The sequence below is a fragment of the Hemitrygon akajei genome, chromosome 29, assembly GCF_048418815.1.
Source record: "Hemitrygon akajei chromosome 29, sHemAka1.3, whole genome shotgun sequence".
Classification (NCBI taxonomy): Eukaryota; Metazoa; Chordata; class Chondrichthyes; order Myliobatiformes; family Dasyatidae; genus Hemitrygon; species Hemitrygon akajei.
Window position 1 is genome coordinate 3960157 of NC_133152.1, and position 20086 is coordinate 3980242.

Below are 20086 nucleotides of genomic sequence, written 5' to 3' on the forward strand. Positions count from 1 at the left end.
CATGCCTGGGAAACATTACTTGGTGAGACAGTTACATTAAGATTTCTGAAGGATTTGAAAGGAGATTATCAAAGCTTTAATCTAATGTTTCTCAAAAGTTTGCTTATAGCTTCAAAATGTTATCAGAATGTAATATTTTAAGTTTAGAATCTTATTTTAGTATGAGTAACAGATTATTGATGAACACATAATACAAAACTTCTTAATTTGAGGCAATTTAAGCTATGCTTAAACATTTATTTAGTATCACTGGAGTGGATGTAACTGAAAGGCCTATATGCTTGCTGAAATCTGAACTTACCAAGAGCAGAACAAGCATTAAGATGTCTAGCAACAGCTCCATCAGCCAGATCAAGAAGAAATCCAAAAAGGAGAAACCAACAAGCATAGAAATGTTGCCTGCAGAATAATATTTTAAAATTAAGTGCTCAAAAGTGAATTAGCATCATTAACAGCAAAACACTGATATTTAAGATTTAAGTTTTCATTGTTGTTCTATTGCAATAATTTTACTGTCACCACTGTATTTCACATCCTTTCATTACCAATAGCAACAGTATTTCAGAAACAAATGTATTTTCGTACAGCAATTGGTTTGGCTATGATATGATGGCAACATATGACTGTCTAAAAATGAAAGAATCATACAACTCCAGTTAAAAAAAGCAGACAAAGTAGATCAGACGGCATCTGTGGAAAGAGAAACAAAGTTAATATTTTGAGTCAGAGTCCTCTTGTCAGTTCTCATGAAGACTGGTGCCTGACTAGTTGCATGTTTTCAGCATTTTTGTTTCGATTCAAATTTTCCAAAAATCATGAAAACTCACCAAGTGCACAGTATTTATAATCATGTTTTGTGCCTGTGGTAAACTATGTGTATACCTGTCTGGACATGCCCCTCTGCTGACTGCTCCTGTGGCTCCTCCCACAGACCCCTGTATAAAGGTGATTGGAGGCACTGCTCCTCCCTCAGTCTCCAAGATGTTGTGGTCATGTTTGTAGCTAATAAAAGCCTATCTTTTGCCTCCCGTCTCCGAGAGTTATTGATGGTGCATCAGTGCCTGTATATCTTTTCACAAGAGAATAAGAAAAATGGCAGCAGGAAGCCTATCCTGTCAGTCAATTCTATCATGGCTGACCTGCCTTAGGCCATAACTCTTCTTCTGTGCATGTTCCCATGGCCCTCAATGCCTGAATATTTAAACATTAAAAAATATCCAGGGTAGAGAATTCCAAAACATTACCACCTGTAAGAAAATATTTGCACACACCTCAATTTCAAATAACTATCTTGTTACTACAAATCACATTTTTCCCTTATTCCTGAAAATACAACTCTATATTTCTGTAAATCTTAGACACATTTTCATTTTTTGCCTTCATCCTCCCATTGTAATATTCTCTAACTTATTGTGAAGCCTCCTATATTTGATATTTGCAACTAAATTCATTTTGAGCATAGTTTACTTCTATGAAGAAATCTTTCAGAAAATAGCTTAAAATGTATGTAATTAAATATAATCAAGATAATTACCTACAGGGAACTTACAATAAAAAGCAGATCTTTAATACTTACCCATTTAAGATGCATAAGATTGAAGACAGCCCCATTACAAGATTTGAGAGAGAAAGTGCATTAGCAGCATTCTTGCGTACAAATTCTTGAACCTGGATTCGGCCTGCCTGCTCACTAAGAAACAACTTCTTAGCGTGCTGAAAAATACCTAAAAGCAAAAATGTAATCAATCAGATAACTACAATATTAATTCTAAGAATGATTTCTAGTTATAAGGGATAAATAGGTTTGGTAAAGAGGAAATAAAGCATAATATTGCTAGCATTATACAGTATGTTCCTTAATTTAATAAATGGAAGTCAAAGTCTGCTCAGATGTAATGCATCTTGGTCTACCTGTAAGACTGTGGACACGCAATACATTTCTGAATTTCAGATCAATGTAGACTTGTCTCCTCCATCAACATAAAGGCTCAAAATAACTAGCTGAAGACCAGCTGTTAAGTCCATTAACATCAATGACAAAGTTCATGAATTTGGAAGGACTAGTTAACTAAACAAATAAACAAAGCTAGTGTATAGACACAAAGCCCATGGGGAACTTCATAGAAAGGCCATTGTATCAGCAGACATATATTGGCTGTGAAATAAAGGCAGACATAAATTTTGCTCAAAAGGGCCTCCTATCTTTGCATGGGATGACAAATGGGGATGTGATTAAACAATCCTATAAGGATGTCATGATATGATTTAATGTTCTAGTATTCAGTATTTTTGCATCCATAATCAGAAAGCAATTAATAACTTACTGTCAATGGGATTCAGAACATTCTTGTCATAAATGTTACCTCTGATAAACAAAGGCCTTATGGCCAACTTAATCTTTTATTGATGCATCATTGTTATCTTTGGGTTTTGTGCTGAATTTTGAACATACTGGAAAGAGCAACAAAGATGTATATACATATAGATATCAGTATATGTCAATTTCAAGACATCCCTATCTTACAAGCTTTTCCAATACAATCACAATATTGCAAAAATTAGCAGAACATTTTTGAAAGTGCATCTGTTGCAGGATATCCTGGGTCAAAAACCTTAAATTCTTATGGTAGCTATGGGCAATGTTTGGTGGATCCAGCCTGTCAGTAATATGTGTCTATATTAAAACAATAAATTTTGATTAACGAGAGCTAAATAGCAATTATATAAAGCAGGTCAATAAAACAAATGGAGATTTGGTGCTCATACATTCCACATAGAACAACTGAAATTTCAAATTTTGGAGATAACTAATTAGTAATCATTGGAATTAATTTTTAGTTAAGTTCAATTCAAATGTTTAACCTTCTTCCATTCAAAAAATAAATAATCCACGAAAATGCGGCCCACAGTTAAGAAATGACACTTGTGCACTCAATGTTAAGTGACACGAATAACTAATAATTCTCATTTTTACTGCTCAGTGACAGTTGTATTTAACCTACTAGTTTATATATCTTAGAGGGAAAACTCCTGGCTCCCAATAACTTGTGCTTTATTTTATTTTTATTTTCTCCAAAATCTGGTTCCTAGGACAACTAATTTTGATCATTCTAGCTAAGCAGTAAATTATGTCAAACTGGATGGCTCACCTCTCCTTGCAATCTCCATCAATTGCTGGATAACTTAAAGCCTTTTGGAAGCATGTGTTGCCAGTGGTTACATGAAATCAAGGAAACTACACTATAACTGGAAACATTTACAAATTATTAAATAAGCTCCTCTGCTTTAGCTAAACAAATTAATAAACGCTAATGTGTTATTATATGTCATCAAGCTCAGATAACTATTTTAAAATAACTATTTCAAGCTTGCTACTAATGAAGTAAAATTCAAGGAAGTACATTATGGAACAACACAGTTGGTATAATATGGAGTAACTATTTTTCAAGAAATCCATTAAAATCTGAGCTGATGAATGCATCCAGCTGCTAAAAATGCTAAAGCAGTCCTTCGATTTTAAATAGTTTAAATAATGGAAGGATAATTAAAATAGTAAGTTTAGGCTATTTTACTTTCATTACCTTATTCTGTTAAATTTATGCAATCAAGGAGATTTTAAAAACACAAAGCATCTAAACTATTATGTACAAAGCTGTGTAGTACATTAGCTTGGTGGGTGTAAAAACATTACTGCAGTCTCAAAAGGAAAGGAAATAGGATGCAGAAGATGAGCATTTAGTAAACAATTCTGGAAGACTATACTTAATTACATATACTTCAATGCAAGGAATTTGTGGTAAAGGTGTTATGCTTAGGCCAAAAATGATCTTATGCAAGTATATTCTGGCCATTACTAAATATGGCTTAAAGATGACTTATAGATGAGACAGAGATGGTGATAAAAAAATAAGTAGATATAAGAAACTTTAGTTTAGGAAAACTAATGTTGGTAGAGGCAGAAACATCAGGGACTTCTAAGAGACATTTAGATAGGCACATGTGAGGTTTGTGAGGAAAATGGAAGGATATAAACATTGTGGACCGAAGGGCTTGTTCCTGTGCTCTACTGTTCTATGTTCTATGACCTCAGTGGTTGGGAAGACATTAGAGTCAATTATTAAGGATGAGGTCATGGAGTACTTGGTGATACCAAACAAGATAGGACAAAGTTAGCATGGTTTCCTTAAGGAAAATCTTGCCTGACAAACCTGTTGGAATTCTTTGAGGTGATTACAAGTAGGATAGGGAAAAGAGATGCAGTGGATGTTGTATATTTGGACTTGCAGATCATATGAGGTCTGGTGGAGGGGCAGGTAGTATTTAGGAAATAGGTAGAATGCAGAAGGACTTTGACAGATTAGGAGAATAGGCAAGAGGATGGCAAATTAAATACAATATTGGAAAATGCATGTTCATGCACTTTGGTAGTAGAAATAAATGTACAGAATATTTTCTAAACAGGGAGAAAATCCAAAAATCTGAGATGCAAAGGGACTTGGGAGTCCTTGTGTAGAATATCTTAGAAGTCAACTTGCAAGTAGAGACAGTGGTGAGGAAGGCAAATGCCATGTCAGCATTCATTTCAACAGGCCTAGCATACATGAGCAAGGATGTAATGCTGAGACTTTATAAGGCACTGGTGAGGCTTCACCTTGAGTACTATTAACAGTTTTGGGCTCCTCATCTGAGAAAAGATGTGCTGGCATTGGAGACGGTTCAGAGGATGATTCCGGGAAAGAGAGGATTATCATACAAGGAACATTTGATAGCTCTGTGTCTGCTCGCTGGAATTTAAAAGAATGGGGGGGGGGGGGGGGGAGAGATCTCATTGAAATCTTTCGAATGTTGAAAGGCCTAGACAGAGTAGATGTAGAAAGGATGTTTCCCATGGTGGGAGTCTATGACAAGAGTGCACAGCTTCAGGATAGAGGGGTGACCATTTAAAACAGATACAGAGAAATTTCTTTATCCAGAGGGTGGTGAATTTATAGAACTAATTACCATAGGCAGCTGTGTAGGCCAGGTCATTGGGTGTATTTAAGGCAGAGATTGAAAGGTTTTTGATTGGACACAACATCAAAGGTTACAGGAGATGGCCAGGAGTGGGGTTGTTGATGGGAAAAAAATATCAGCCATGGAGCAGACGCGAGAGCCAAATGGCCTAATTCTGTTCCTACATCTTATGGAAACAATAGTAACTGCAAGGAAGGAGAACATATTAAAAGAAAAAAAATCAACAAATCAGCTGACTTCAGATGAAAAGAGGTAATAATCCAGTTTCATTAATAGCACTATACTATAGGCCCTCAAAGAGTCAAAGGTGGATGGTAAAAATGATTATGTGAAAGAAAAAACAAAGACGTGAAAAAAATGACAAGGCATAAATGGTGGGCATTAGATTTTCACTGACTGCCTTAGTAGAGGTGTGTAGGTATAGAATTGCAAACTGTTAGCATCTCAATTAAAAACAGCCAGAGCCAAAAGGCAAATTTTGAAAGTCCGTAGGAAAGATGGCACCCTGGCTTGGGAATATGAAGAAATTAATAAGATTCTTCAAAATTTTTATACTGACTTTATAAATCTCAATTTCCAGTGGATTCTTCTAAAATGAATGCTTTTTTATGAAAGATTGTTTTTCCTCAAATTTCCATTGAGGATCAAATAAATCTTGATGCTCAAATTACTGAAGCTGAAATTCATAAAGCTATTTTTTCAATGCAATCTGGTAAGGTCCCTGGACTTGATGGCTACCCTGTAGAATTCTATAAAAACATTTGGAAAATTGCTTTCTCCGTATATGTTGGAAATGTTTAAGGACTCTTTTGTGAAAGGTGATTTACCCTCTACTTTTTATGAGGCTTCTATTTCTTTAATTCTTAAAAAGGATAAAGATCTTACTGATTGTGCCTCATATAGATCTATTTCATTATTGAATGTTGATGCTAAGATCCTGTCAAAGGTAATGGCCAATCAGTTGGAAAATATTTTGGGTAAAATTATTTTTAAAGATCAAACAGGATTTATAAAGGGTTGTTATTCCTTTTCAAATGTTCAGAGATTATTTAATATTATATATTTGTTTACTTTTAAAACTCCACAATGCGTCGTCTCTTTGGATGCTGAAAAAGCGTTTGATCGAGTCGAATGGAAATATTTATTTAATGTCTTAGAGAAATTTGGTTTTGGTGTTAATTTTAATAATTGGATTAGAATGATATATAAAACTCCCATTGCTACTGTTATTACTAATAATTGTAGATACCCTTTTTTCAGCTTTCACAGGGGTTGTCCATTAAGTCCTTTGTTATTTAACTTAATATTAGAACCCCTTGCTATTGCTCTTCGTGAAGCTAAAGATACTCATGGGATTCTTGTGAATGAGACCATTCATAAGATTTCTCTTTATGCTGACGATTTACTGGTTTATGTATCTAATCCTGAGGAATCTATCCCTGCCTTGCTAAAATTATTTAATGAATTTGGAGATTTTTCAGGATATAAAATTAATTTTAATAAAAGTGAACTGTTTCCTTTAAATTAATCTGTTTGACTTTTATAACGGAGGACTGGATGCGGATCTTGAAGTTGGTTAACTCTTCCTCAATTTGTGCTTTCCTCCACGATCTAATTGTAAATTTTGGTATAATTTTTTTTGCTGGTGGTTTGATGTTTATCTTTAGAACCTTTTTGTATGACGCATGGCTCCGGGGTTGATCACCTAATAGGTTCTTTTTTTTTAACACTTTTTTCTTGCTTTAGTAGTGTTTTGTTTTCTTCTCTTTTTGGTGTCACTATATTTTTCAATCCTTAATATTTTTTTTCCTCTTTTGAGACATTGTAAGTGTTACTTACTTCAATGTACTCTCGTTATTTTGGATAATAATAATAAAAAGATTTGAAAAAGAAAGAATTTCTAAAATGCACTTCAGCTAACTTTAATCAAAATGTAGAATTCCCAACAAGGGAATGGTACTCAGTTTTGGGGGATGAATCTAAGGAGTTTAGACCTAGAAAGGATTGCTAAGGAAAAGTAGTTTGGAAGCAGTAATCATGAATTATTAGTTATGAAAAAAGACAAAGGAAGACCAGGAATAAAATTTTTATGTCAGGGCAAGGCCAACTCTACCAAATATGATTTGGCAGAAAAGAACTGCAGATTCTACCTCATTTAGAATACCTACAATGGAAGTACACATTTAGAACAAATATGCTCTCAATAAAATATGGGTTAACTCCCAAATCTACGATCGATATTGAGAAAAATACCTGGTAGAATAAGACAAAAATGGAGAGCTATGAGAAATATGGAGAGTGGAATTTGGCAGGCTTGAGATGCATAAATGTGGATACATCCTTGGGGCCAGATCATGTGTATTTGAAGCAAAGGAAGACATTTCTAGAATCCTGGCAGAGATTCTTGCATCTTCTTTAGCTACAGGTAAAGCACTGGAAAACCAGAGGGTGGCTAAACAGGGAACTTCGGTAACCTCAAGCCAGTGAGCCTTACATTAGAGATGGGCAAGTTACTGGAGAGGATTCTGGAAAAAAAAGGACAAATCCATATCTACATTTGGAAAGGCAAGGACTGATTAGGGATAGTCTTCATGGATCAGTATATGGAAAATCAAGTCTCATGAATTTAATTAAGTTTTTTAAAATAGGTAACCACAAGGACTAACAAAGGAAGGGCTATGGACAGATATATGGACTTTAGCAAGGTCTTTGACAAGGTCACATGTAATAGACTGGTCTGGAAGGTGAGATCACATGGGATCCAAGCTAAGGTAGCTATATGGATATAAAATTGGCTTGTTGGAAGTAGTGAGAGACTGGTATTGGAGGATTGTCCAGTAATGTGCTAGAAGAATCAGTGCTGGGTCTTCTGTTGCTTATCATTTATATTAACATTTTGGTAGAGAACATAAGTTTGTGGTTGACACCAATATTGGTGGTGTGGTGGACATTGAAGAAGGATCTAAAGTGACTGGGAAAGTGAGTGAAGGGATGGCAGATAGAATTTAACTCAACTGAGAAATGTTGAATTTTGGGAAATTAACCTAGAGCAGGACTTATGTCTAGGTTAATGAGAGCGCTGGCAACTGTTGCAGAACAGAGAGGCATTGGTGCAAAAAGTACCTAGTTCCCTAAATGTGGTGACACAGATGATTAAGGTATATGACTTCCTTACCTTCACTGAATGCGGCACTGGGGACAAAAGCAAGTTACAGGTTTAAAATATATACAGTCTACATCTGGAAATATTGTGTGTTGTCTGGTCACCATACTATAAAAAGAATAAGATTAAATAGGAGAGGACATAGAAAACTGCCTTAGAGCCTAACTGTCCACCACAGTGGAGTTTCTGTACCATGCATGCTCGGACACGCTCTACTGCACTTATAAAAAGGTTGTGAATATTGATGTGTTTAGTCCAGCTCTCTTCAGCCTCCTCAGGTAGTAGAGACATTGGTAAGCTTTCTTGATTGTTCACCAAGCACAGATGATGTGGTCTTCTCAACCACTGATTCACAAGCCACAGTGATTCACTCTGGAGAGAGTCATCATACTCCAGGTCAGATGAGAGATAACCCAGGTCAGGTTTCAGACCACAGTACCCAGGTAGATCCTTGACACTATGGCGGTGGTGAGGAGGTAGAGAAGAGGAGGAAGGTCAAGTGGCCAGCAATGGCAGATAAGAAGGCTTGGCGTGGGACATCAAAGAAAGATGGAAGAAATGGATGATATAATTTACGATGTTGGAAAGTACCAGTTTGGTTCAGTTGAGTTGAAGAAAGCAAAGCCTACACAGACACCAGGCAGGCGCCAGATGGAGATTAGTAGGTTGAGGAGAGAGCTTAGATCCTTGAGACAGAGGTGGAAGGTAGCAAGTGAGGGTGACAAGCCAGGGCTTGCTGATCTCCGAGAACATTTTTGTTTAAAGTCAGCATCACTCCGTCATGCAGAGTCATAACGTAAAAAGAGAAAGAAGAGAGGGAAGGCAAGAAAGTCGTTCTTTGAGAACTCTCACCAGTTCACAAAGAAATTGTTTGAACAAAGTAAGAGCGGGCAGCTTAACAAGACTCAACAAGAACTTGAGGATCACCTGGTAAGCACCTACTCTAACAAACAGCAGGACACTCCTTTGCTTGACATTTCAGGCCTTGTGAAGCCTACCGAGCCAAGAGTGAAGTTCGACCTGTCAGAACCCAAACTGGCAGAAGTTGAACGGTTCATCAGAAAAGCAAGGTCAGGTTCAGTGCCAGGACCCAATGGAGTGCTGTATAATGTGTTAAAGAAGTGTGAAGAGCTGAGGAAATACCTGTGGAGATTGCTAAAGGTGGTGTGGAGACATGGTGTTGTTCGTTTGTCATAGAGTGAGGCTGAAAGAGTATACATCCCAAAGGAAGAGAATTCTACTACATTGAATCAGTTCTGACCAATTTCACTCCTGAAAGTAGAGAGGAAGATTATATTTGGCATTCTAGCAAAAAGAATATCTTCATTTGTGATAGAGAATGGATTGATAAATGTATCTGTGCAGAAGGCAGGAATACCAGCCTTCCCGGGATGCCTTGAACATACTAGTATGATATGGCATACCATCCAGGAGTTGAAAAGGTTGAGAAGAAATCTGGCTGTAGTTTGGCTTGATCTTGCAAATGCGTATGGTTCCATTCCCCATGTCCTGATGGAGTTTGCAATGGAATTCCTATGGATTCCTGCTAAGGTGAAGAACTTTGTTATGTAGTACTACAAAGATTTCCAGATGAGGTTTTCCACTCAGCAGTTTACAGCTAGGTGGCAGAGCTTGGATGTTGGAATCCCAATGGGATGTGCAATTTCACCCATCCTTTTTGTGTTAGCCGTGGAGGTCGTTGTGAGGGCTGCAGAGTCAGTGGGACCAGGTGTCGCAATGATGGCGGAGGGGAGTTACCACCAAGGGTGGACGGTCTCACTCTTTTGGGTCCTACCACGGAGGCAGTGGAAAGTGTACTATCTAGACTCGAGGAGCTAACGGATTAGGGAAGAATGAAGTTCAAGACCAAGAAGTCAAGGAGCCTTGTTCTTAGGAGAGGAAAGCTGGTTGACTTTCATTTCACCCTTTGTGGAGAGGAGATTCCATCCATTCAGGACCAACCAGTTAAGAGCCTCGGGCGATGGTACACAGAGGAGCTGAGAGACACCACGAAGGTTCAAGAGACAGGAGAACAGATCAGCAGGGATCTGATATCTGTCAACAAGTGTGGCTTGCCTGGCAAGTTGAAGCTGTGGTGCTTGCAGTACGGACTGATGCCACAGATAATGTGGCCACTAACTGTCTATGAAGTGGCAATGTCCCATGTTGAGACAATGGAATGGAGGATCAACAAGTATGTGAGGAAGTGGCTTGGAGTACCGAGCAGCCTCACCAATGTTGCAATTCACAGTAGCCAGACAAAACTTACCATCCCAGTGCAATCCCTTGTTGAAGAGGTCAAGATAGCCAAGGTAAGATCATTCTTGATGCTTTGAGACTCAAAAGACCCTGTCATCAAGAACACCCAGCCGGATGTGAGATCAGGCAGGAAGTGGTCAGCCCATGTAGCAGTTGATGAGGCAAAGTCTAGATTGAAGCACAAGGAGATGGTTGGGGCTACCCAGCTAGGCTGCCAGGGACTTAGATGGACAACCCACAAGTGGTGGTCATCTTCTACAGGTAAGGAGCGCCGTGAGCTTGTAACGCAAGAAATATGAGGGGTAGAAGAGGAGAAGAGGTTAGCTAAAACAGCTGGCCTGGCTAAACAAGGCGCTTGGACCTGGTGGGAAAATGTTGAACAACGACATCTATCTTGGAATGTTCTGTGGCAGATGGAACTGCTCCACATTTCTTTTCTATGCAGAGCAGTGTACGACCTGCTCCCACCACCTGCCAACCTCAGCACCTGGTATGAAGATAAGACAGACAGGTGTGCTGCTTGTGGCAAGAAAGGAACACTTCAACATATTTTGAGTGCATGCAGAGTCAATCTTTCCAGCGGCATGTACACTTGGAGACATAACAATGTTCTCAAAATTGTAACAGAAGCAGTTGAGCAGAGAGTACTGCAGCACAACTTATCTCATGCCCCATGCTGCACAGAACATTGCATGTCATTTGTGAAAGAAGGCTCCAAGTCAAGGGTGTACAGTGCAAACCCACAATCAAGCATACTTTTTTCAGCCAATGATTGGTGTGTCAAGGCTTACCTGGAAGGGAAAAGCAGTTTCCCGGAGCAAATAGCTTTCACCACATTGTGTCTAATCGTATGGTCTGACACCAGTACAGAAGTGGTTATTGGTGAACTCACAGTCCCCTGGGAAGACAACATCAATGAAGCCCATGAGCTCAAGTTAACCAAGTATGCAGAATTAAGATCAGAGTGCAGAGACAGAGGGTGGAAGGTCTCATGCTATCCATTCGAAGTAGGCTGCTGTGGCTTTATTGCATTCACCTTCCAGAAGTGGCTGCATGACTTGGCTTCACTGGAAGAGAGATCAAGTCAACCAGCAGGGCTGTAGCTGAGGCAGCAGAGACAGGATCATCATGGGTGTGGACCAAGTATGTCCAGAAGGGCAGATAGTCGGACAGTGTATCCATCTTTTGCAAACCCTTCAGTAGTTGCGTAGGCACCTGAAAAGTAGACTATCTGTTGGATGGAAGCGACCAACAACTCTGATAGAGGCAGATGTTAAGTTTTTAAGCTCACTAGTGGGAGGTGGTGCTTTAGCACTGCTGGCCCATCACCTTGAGGGAGTCTTGATTATAAGCGGGCCAAAACTTCTGAAGACAGGTGGCAGATCAATGGATGATCCCACTGGTGATAGCACAGGACAGTTATCTTAGTCCAAGTGCATTTTCAATTCAATTCCATGTTCCAGACCATGACAGGTTGTACAAGATGTGCACTCTCAGGAGTTTGAAACTGCTCACAGTTTCCACTGCTGTGCTGCCAATGTAAAGGGGCGTGTGAGTTCTCCATTAGTCGATTACCATTTCCTTTGTCTTGTTGACAATGAGGAAGAGGTCATGTGCCTGGCACAAGCCTTCAAGCACTTCCACCTCCTATCTGTAGGCCTTCTCATCATTGCTGGTGATGAACCCTACCAATGTCATGTTACTGGTGAACTTGACAATGTAACTACTTGGTTGTTTGGCCGTGCAGTCATGTGTGAGCACGGTGTATATCAGTGGGGTCAGCACACACTGAAGGCACCTGTTTTGAGAATGATGGAGAGGGAAGAGCAGGTTTGCATCCAGACTATGAGGTTTGTTGGTAGGAGGTCCAACACCTTAACAGTGTGAACAGTGGTGTATTTAGACCACTTTATGACTAAGGTTGTGACAACACAAATTTGTGTGCAACGGAGGGTTATGAGATGTTGAAAAGATTAGGAAAATTATGGTTATGAGGAGAGACTGGCTGGAGAAACTAATGGTAATTTAACTGAAGTATTCAAAATAACTAAAAAGGATGAATATGACCTATTTTTTCTTGGCAGGAAGGCACCAGGAAGTATAATTTTAAAATAATTTATGGAAGATTAGAAGAAAAGTTGCTTTAATCCTAAGAGAGGATCTAGAACTCATTGTCCAAACGGGAGATGAAAGAAAAGGCCCTTGTCAAACTTAAAAGGTACCTGAATGAATATAAAACAGAAGCCTGAAGGCTATGGATGAAGAGTCAGAAAGTGGTAGCGATCTAAGTGGTTTCATTTTTAGCAGGCAAGGTTATCATGAGCAAAATGGTCAGCACCATTCTTTGAAATTTCTGTGATCCCCTGGTGTTTGATGATCCTTTCATGGTTAAAATATTAAGACTTAAAATAGTGTAGAAGATAGTGTAAGTTTGCTTATAATTATTTGGGAGCCTGGTGTTTCCTTCTAATATTGGTCATATTAATTCTTCCAATTCTAATTTTCATTCAATTAATGCTGTAAACACATAGTGAACATTATTTTTAGACCTATGAACAGAACATGAACTATACTTCTGAACCATTTTCACTTTTAAGAATGAATGGAAAAATAGTTAAACTATTCAAGCTTTTAAATAAAATAGGCTAGTCTTTTACAAATCACATGACTACTTTGAAATTTCCATCAATTTCAGTTGTAGCTTTTCCCATCCTACTAAGTACATTGCAAATAAAACAATCAGACTTCTCTCTATCCCTCTCCCACTGCCCACTCCCACCACTAGACATCATGCTGCTTTACCACATTTCCCAACTTTCAAATGTGCGTGCTTTTTAAATACCTAAATCCTAAGCTTTACGTGGGAGAAAGGTTTAAGCTTCAAGTCCTACTATTGTGTTTTGCACCCTGCACTTCACGTGTTTTCCAAAGCCAGCCAAGTTCAAGTCTTTCTCGATCTGAAAGAAAACAGCAGATCAGAGCAACACAGAAGGCAAGACTACATTTTAAAATGTTTGCTAAACCCATACTGGAGAGACCAGAAATATCTTCATATAAATGGCATGTTGAAAACCCACTTCCCCTATATTTCCTTATTCTTTGTGTTTAACTGAATAAATGAAGAATAGTTAACTCTAATATTGATCCAGTGGAAAAAAGCTCATTGGACTAAAGGCCATTGATTAATTTCAGAAGTATGGATATCACTTTAACTACAGGCATTTATTATCCATCCTTAATTGCCTCTTAGTTGCATAAGCAGTTAAAAATTAACTACATCAATCAATAGTTATGTAACATACTGCTTTAATATGATAATTATGTCAAATTATTTAATAACTTAGTATTTGAATGGTTGCAATAGGCTTGACGTTTTTTGTGATTCAATCCCACATACAAATAAAGTCTCTGATATCTAAAAAGTGGGGTTGAAATATTAAAGACAAATAACAGCTAAGTGTGTAAATATTCCCATTAGCCGCCATTAATTATTTTATTTTCACCCAAGATCTTTTGAAGCGGGGTTAATACTGCAGATGAAATAATTGTTGCACACACCACCACAATCAAAATCCTTTTTTTTTCCCTGAAAATTAACTCAGAAACACAACAGCCTTGAATATAATTCATGTCATGGTGAGAGATCTCTATTAGATGACCACTTAAAAATGTAAGTGACTATAATATCGTGACTAATATTGAGAGTGCGGCAGTGCCAAATGAAAATTACTTCAAGTACTTCGTTGAACTTGTCACTTGTTCTGTATACTGCAATGTTGTAAAATTTTTAAAAATATCACAAATTAGTTTGAAACACACCCACAGCACAAATAGGATTCATTTGCATTAACTTATTATAACTTTTGAAAATGTTTAATAACTCATCGGTAATATAAAATTATTTTGTTTTTTATTGAACTTTTGAAATCATATTTTGTACTTTTGGATTTCATGCAAAATAGAGCAACATTTAAAATCAGGCTGCAGTTGATGTAGGATTACTGATTTCACTTTTGTTGTGCTAAACCAGGGGTCACCAACCTTTTTTGCACCACGGACCGGTTTAATATTGACAATATTCTTGCAGACCGGTCTACAGGTGTGGGGGGAGGGGGGGGGGGCTAGTGCTAATCACGACCGGAATATAGGTGATGAGTCAACTAGGTCACTTATAAGTGGCTAATACACTCAATTTCATTTCTAAAAGGGTTTATCTAACAAATTTAATATTAAACACACAGCACATATTTTCCTCGTATGAACATATAAAATCATTGCAACACACCAATATCGCTGAATCAGTGGGAGCCCTGGGCTTGTTTCCCTGCAACAAGACGGTCCCATCGAGAGGTGATGGGAGACAGCGATATTCGAAGGCGGTTTTTTATGTCCAGTCTATTCCGCAATTTAGTTTTTGTTGCATTCATTGCAGAAAACCCCACTTCGCAGAGATATGATGTTGGAAGTGGACGCAACGTTTTCAGTGCTTTCATGGCTATCTCAGGATATTCAGCCTTGACTTTGATCCAGAATGCCAGAAGAGGTGTTATGTCAAACATACTTTTCAGCCCACTGTCATTTGCAAGCTCGAGGAGTTGATCTTCTTCCCGCGCTGAAATGGATGATTCACCGGGGACATTCACAAATGGGTCACGGACCCATTCCTTTGCACATCTTGGATCATTTGCAGTTGGGAAGTTACACTGGAATTCTGTCGACAGCAAAGATAGGTGATTACGCACCAGCTGTGAGAACGGTGCAGCCTCAGTCTCTCCCAAAATCCCAGTTAATGTTGCAAACATGTCAAATATGCCCCTGTCCACTCCTCGTCCCCAGAGTTCCAGTTTGGCTTTGAAAGCAGACATTTTATCTGCCAACTTGAAGACAGTTGTCATTCTCCCCTGAAGTGACAAACTGAGTTCATTGAAGATGTCACACAGATAAGCCAGTTTTGCTATCCACTCCTCGTCACTGAAGTGTGCTGCCAGTGGTGACTTCTTTCTCTTAACTCAAAAACCTTGGCCAGGGCTTTCCCCCTTGATAGCCACCTGACTTCAGTGTGTAAGAGAAGGTGTTTGTGATCTGCATCCATTTCCTTGCAAAGCTTCTCAAACAGACTTGAGTTAAGGGCTTTTGCTTTGATGTGATTGATAACTTCAATGTCACTCAATACACTGTTAAGATCAGGTGACATTTTTCGGCTAGCCAGCATTTCCCTGTGTATGACACAGTGTGTAGACTGGCATTCAGGAGCAACCTCTTTGATTTGGGTAGTGAAACCAGACAGCTGTGCAGTCATAGTTGCATAGAATGACCAGTCCAGTTTGCCTGACATGTAGTCATTCAAAGACTTGAATAGTTCTGCCCCAGTTGTTTTAGTTGGCAGCAGCAGTGCACACAACATATCCTCGTGCACATCATCTTGAAATATATATTGCACATAAACCAGCAGTATTGCCTTGTCGACATCGGTAGGCTTGTCGACCTTGATAGCATATCATGGTGAGTCGTTAGGCTAACAGCTGTGCTTCAATGTCCTCCACTACATCATCGATTCTCCTTGAAACTGTGGTAGCTGAAAGAGAAACCTGTGCCATCTTGTTAGCTGCAGCTTTTCCCAACAGTTCACAGCACATCTCCTTGGCAGCAGGCAGAATCAATTCTTCACCAAAGTGAAAGACTTCTTAGCCTTAGCAATACGGCTAGCCACTAAGTACGACGCTCTCAGAGCAGCAGCATTTGCAGAGGTGGTGGCTCTCAGCACTTGCTTCTGTCCCGCTTGCTCATGTTTTTTCCGCTCAAAAAATTCAACGGGTTTGTCTTTAAGTGCAGGGTGCTTGGACTCAAGGTGCCAAATCAGTTTTGAGGGTTTCATTGCCTCAGTAGACAGCTTGTCTCCACATATCACACACAGGGGGCTTGGAGCTTGCGAGTCACTGGTCGCATTAAAGGCATATTTTATGTACGACTCATCATATTTTCTGTTGAATTAAGCTTTTTTTTGCAGTCTCGGCATCAACTGTCTCTGCACTATCATCATCATTAGGCCTTTTATGTCCCCTACCACCTCTTTCAAAGAAACTCTCAAGCGACATTTGTTTTTTACTCATCAGGTAGTTGTAGATTAATGACCGACCGATGACCTCGTGTGGGTAATGACCTAGTGTGCGTTCAAATTCCAAAGTGGGCATGACAGGGAATGAGGAAAGTTGCAGCTGACTCAATCGCTTCATACTGCCAAATCATATACAAACCCCATTTCCAGAAAAGTTGGGATATTTTCAAAAATGCAGTAAAAACAAAAATCTGTGATATGTTAATTCATGTGAACCTTTATTTAACTGACAAAAGTACAAAGAAAAGATTTTCAATAGTTTTATGGACCAACTTAATTGTATTTTGTAAATATACACAAATTTAGAATTTGATGGCTGCAACACACTCAAAAAAAGTTGGGACAGAGGCATGTTTACCATTGTGTTTCATCACCTTTCCTTTTAATAACACTTTTTAATCGTTTTGGAATGGAGGATACTAATTGTAGTAGATTTGCAATTGGAAATTTTGTCCATTCTTGCTTGATATAAGACTTTAGCTGTTCCGCAGTCCATGGTCTCCGTTGTCTGATTCTCCTCTTCATGATGCGTCATACATTTTCAATAGGAGATAGATCTGGACTGGCAGCAGGCCAGTCAAGCACACGCACTCTGTGTCTACAAAGCTATGCTGTTGTAGCCCGTGCAGAATGTGGTCTGGCATTGTCCTGCTGAAATAAGCATGGACGTCCCGGGAAGAGACGTCGCCTTGATGGCAACATATGTCTCTCTAAAATCCTAATATACGCCTCAGAGTCAATGGTACCTTCACATACATGCAACTCACCCATGCCGTGGGCACTGATGCACCCCCATACCATCACAGATGCTGGCTTTTGCACCTTTCGTTGATAACAATCAGGATGGTCGTTTTCATCTTTGGCACAGAGAACTCGACGCCAGTTTTTTCCGAAAACTAGTTGAAATGTGGACTCATCTGACCACAGCACACGGTTCCACAGTCTTTCGGTCCATCTGAGATGAGCTCGGGCCCAGAGAACTCACTAGCGTTTCTGCATTGAGTTGATGTATGGCTTCCTCCTTGCGTAATACAGTTTCAAGTTGCATTTCTGGATGCAGCGATAGACTGTGTTAAGTGACAATGGTTTTCTGAAGTACTCCCGAGCCCAGGTGGCTATAATTGTCACAGTAGCATGACAGTTTCTTAGGCAGTGCCGCCTGAGGGCTCGAAGATCACACGCATTCAACAGTGGTTTCTGACCTTGCCCTTTACGCACTGAGATGTCTCTGAATTCTCCGAATCTTTTCACAATATTATGTACTGTAGATGTTGAAAGACCTAAATTCTCTGCAATCTTGCATTGGGAAATGTTCCTTTTGAACTGACTAACAATTCTCTCACGAATTTTGGCACAAAGGGGTGAGCCACGACCCATTCTTGCTTGCAAAGACTGAGCCTTGATGGACGCTACTTTTATACCCAGTCATGATACCTCACCTGCTACCAATTAGCCTGCTTAATGTGGAGTCTTCCAAACCGGTGTTACTTGAATATTCTGTGCACTTTTCAATCTTATTTTAACTCTGTCCCAACTTTTGTTGAGTGTGTTGCAGCCATCAAATTCTAAATTTGTGTATATTTACAAAATACAATTAAGTTGGTCCGTAAAACTATTGAAAATCTTTTCTTTGTACTTTTGTCAGTTAAATAAAGGTTCACGTGAATTAACATATCACAGATTTTTGTTTTTATTGCATTTTGGAAAATATCCCAACTTTTCTGGAAATGGGGTTTGTAGTTTCCTTGTGGCCCGGTAGCACATGCTTTGCGGCCCGGTGGCTGGGGACCACCGCCTTAGAATACTTTGCCATAACTTGCCCGCTACTGATGTCAGACTCACTGGCTTACAATTTCCTGGTACATTATTAGAGCCTTTCTTAAAAAGCAGAACAAGATTAGCTATCCTCCAATGTTCTGGTACCTTAGCTGTGACTAAGGATGATATAAATATCTCTTAGGGACCCTGCAATATCTGCTTGAATCCCAATGGATCCAAGGGACACCTTGTCAAGGCCTGGGGTTATATGCACCCTAATTTACCTCAAGACAATAAACACCTCTTCCTCTGTAACTTGTATAGGGTCCATGACCTTGCTGATTTGCCTCACTTCTATAGACTATGTCCATCTCCTGAGTAAATACAGATACAAAAACATCCATTTGTAGGTCTGTAGTCTAGTGTATTTTTTCTGTGTTGTTTTTTTTTATGTAGTTCAGTCTAGTTTTTGTACTGTGTCATGTAACACCATGGTCCTGAAAAAACGTCTCATTTTCATATGTACTGTACCAGCAGTAATGGTCGAAATGACAATAAAAGTGACTTGACCTGACTTGGCTTAAGATCTCCCCAATCTCTTTTGGCTTCACACATAATTACTATTCTGGCAAGTCTTCTGGCAAAGGAGTTTTCTGGCAAAGGAGTACTTGGTAAGTGGGAAGCCTTCAAAAGCAGAATTTTGAGATTATGTGCCTGTCAGAATAAACAGTAAAGATAAACTGTAAAGATAACAAGTGTAGGGAACCTTGGTTTTCAAGAGATATTGAGGCTCTGGTTAAGAGTATAAAAAGGAGGTACATTACAGGTATAGACAAATGGGATGTTTATGGAGTACAAGAAATGCAAGAGAACACTTAAGAAGGATAGCAGGAGGGCTAAAAGGCGGCATGAGGTTACTTTAGTAGACAAGATGAAAGAAAATCCTAAGAGATTCTATACAGATATGTTAAGAGCAAAAGGATCTCAAGAGACAAAATTGGTCCCCTGGAAGATTAGAATGGTAAATGTGTGGTGCCAAAAGAGAAGGTGGGGGGGGGGGGGGGATTTTAAATTATTTTTCTGCATCTGTATTTACTCAGGAGATGGACACAGAGTCTACAGAAGTGAGAAAAACTGGCATCAACTTCATGGAGCCATTGCAGAATTTTGTTATTCTTTAAGGATCATTACTAATGTCTCCACCATCTCTTCAGCCACCTTCTTTAGAACTCTGGAGTGTAGATCATCTAGTCCAGGTGATTCATCTATCTTCCCAAGTACCTTCTCATTAATAGCAACTGCACTCATTTTGCCCAACACTCTCAAAATTCTGGCACTCTGCAAGAATCTTTAACAGTGAGAACTAACACAAAATACTTATTAGGCTCGTCTGTCATTTCTTTGTTTCCCCCATAACTACCTAGCCAACACATTTTCCAGCATTCCAAGGTCATTACCAATGCCTCCAAAATCTCTTCAGCTATCTCTTTCAGAACTTTGGGGTGTAGTCCATCTGGTCTAGATGACTTGGCTACCTTCAGACCTTTCAGCTTCCCAAGCACCTAGTAGTAACAACTGCACTCACTTCTGCTCCTTGACATTCTCTAACTTCCTGCATACTGTCTTCCACAGTGAAGTCTGATGCAAAATACTTATTCAGTCCATTTCTTATTACTTTGTCTTCCATTGCTACCTCTCCAGCATCATTTTTCAGCGGTCTGATATTCCCTCTTGCCTCTGTTTTACTCTTTATATATTTGGAAACATTTTTGGCATCC

At 39.1% G+C, this 20086-nt stretch overlaps 1 protein-coding gene across 4 annotated transcripts in view; it reads right to left on the minus strand.

The window, feature by feature from the left end:
* Window positions 1–20086, minus strand: part of tmem269 (transmembrane protein 269) — a 119553-nt gene that overhangs the window by 46373 nt on the left and 53094 nt on the right. For 2 of the 4 annotated variants that reach the window (XM_073032521.1, XM_073032520.1), the window contains exons 3-5: window positions 13278–13392; window positions 1577–1724; window positions 302–399 (exon numbers count right to left, since the gene is read on the minus strand). In XM_073032521.1, the coding sequence (XP_072888622.1) occupies window positions 302–399; window positions 1577–1611 (133 nt within the window). In that variant the 5' untranslated portion in view covers window positions 1612–1724; window positions 13278–13392. The remainder of the gene's footprint in view (window positions 1–301; window positions 400–1576; window positions 1725–13277; window positions 13393–20086) is intronic. The other 2 variants (XM_073032517.1, XM_073032518.1) reach the window with 1 other exon arrangement.